Consider the following 666-nt stretch of genomic DNA (forward strand, 5'->3'; position numbering starts at 1 on the left):
ATGGTACTTTTTGTGATCAACAGCTGGTCCCGAATCACACTTCGTTTTTCCTGCTCTTTTGCCGCGGGAAGCGCAGCCCCAGAGCCAGAGACTCACGGGGGAACGGTGGCCGTGGGCGGGCGGAGGGGCAGCATCCTCCGGCTGGTTGCTCGCCGGCTCTCTGCACACTCCACTCACAGGCTCTTGTGGTTCCAGGGCGCACCCTACGACGCGCACACCACCGGCATGACCGGCGCCATCAGCTACCACCCGTATGGCAGCGCGGCCTACCCGTACCAGCTCAACGACCCCGCGTACCGCAAGAACGCCACGCGGGACGCCACGGCCACGCTCAAGGCCTGGCTCAACGAGCACCGCAAGAATCCCTACCCCACTAAGGGCGAGAAGATCATGCTGGCCATCATCACCAAGATGACCCTCACCCAGGTCTCCACCTGGTTCGCCAACGCGCGCCGGCGCCTCAAGAAGGAGAACAAGATGACCTGGGCCCCGAGGAACAAAAGCGAAGATGAGGATGAGGACGAGGGCGACGCGGCCAGAAGCAAGGACGAGAGTCCCGATAAGGCGCAGGAGGGCACGGAGACCTCGGCCGAGGACGAAGGTGAGCGGGCAGCGGCCGGCGCAAGGTCTCGGGGCGCTTTCTTCCCAGGCGGGGCGCAGAGCTAA

The 666-nt window shown here is 64.6% G+C and overlaps 1 protein-coding gene across 1 annotated transcript; it reads left to right on the forward strand.

Annotated features, from left to right (window-relative positions):
- Positions 1-666, forward strand: IRX2 (iroquois homeobox 2). The gene has a single exon (XM_011969414.1). It carries the CDS (start codon positions 1-3, stop codon positions 664-666), a length of 666 nt encoding a protein of 221 aa, XP_011824804.1.

Source organism: Mandrillus leucophaeus, unplaced genomic scaffold (assembly GCF_000951045.1).
Source record: "Mandrillus leucophaeus isolate KB7577 unplaced genomic scaffold, Mleu.le_1.0 Scaffold89, whole genome shotgun sequence".
NCBI lineage: Eukaryota > Metazoa > Chordata > Mammalia > Primates > Cercopithecidae > Mandrillus > Mandrillus leucophaeus.

Bases quoted from the DNA above. Each gene is read 5' to 3' on its own strand.
- IRX2 (XM_011969414.1), top strand. From the start codon at position 1: ATGGTACTTTTTGTGATCAACAGCTGGTCCCGAATCACACTTCGTTTT.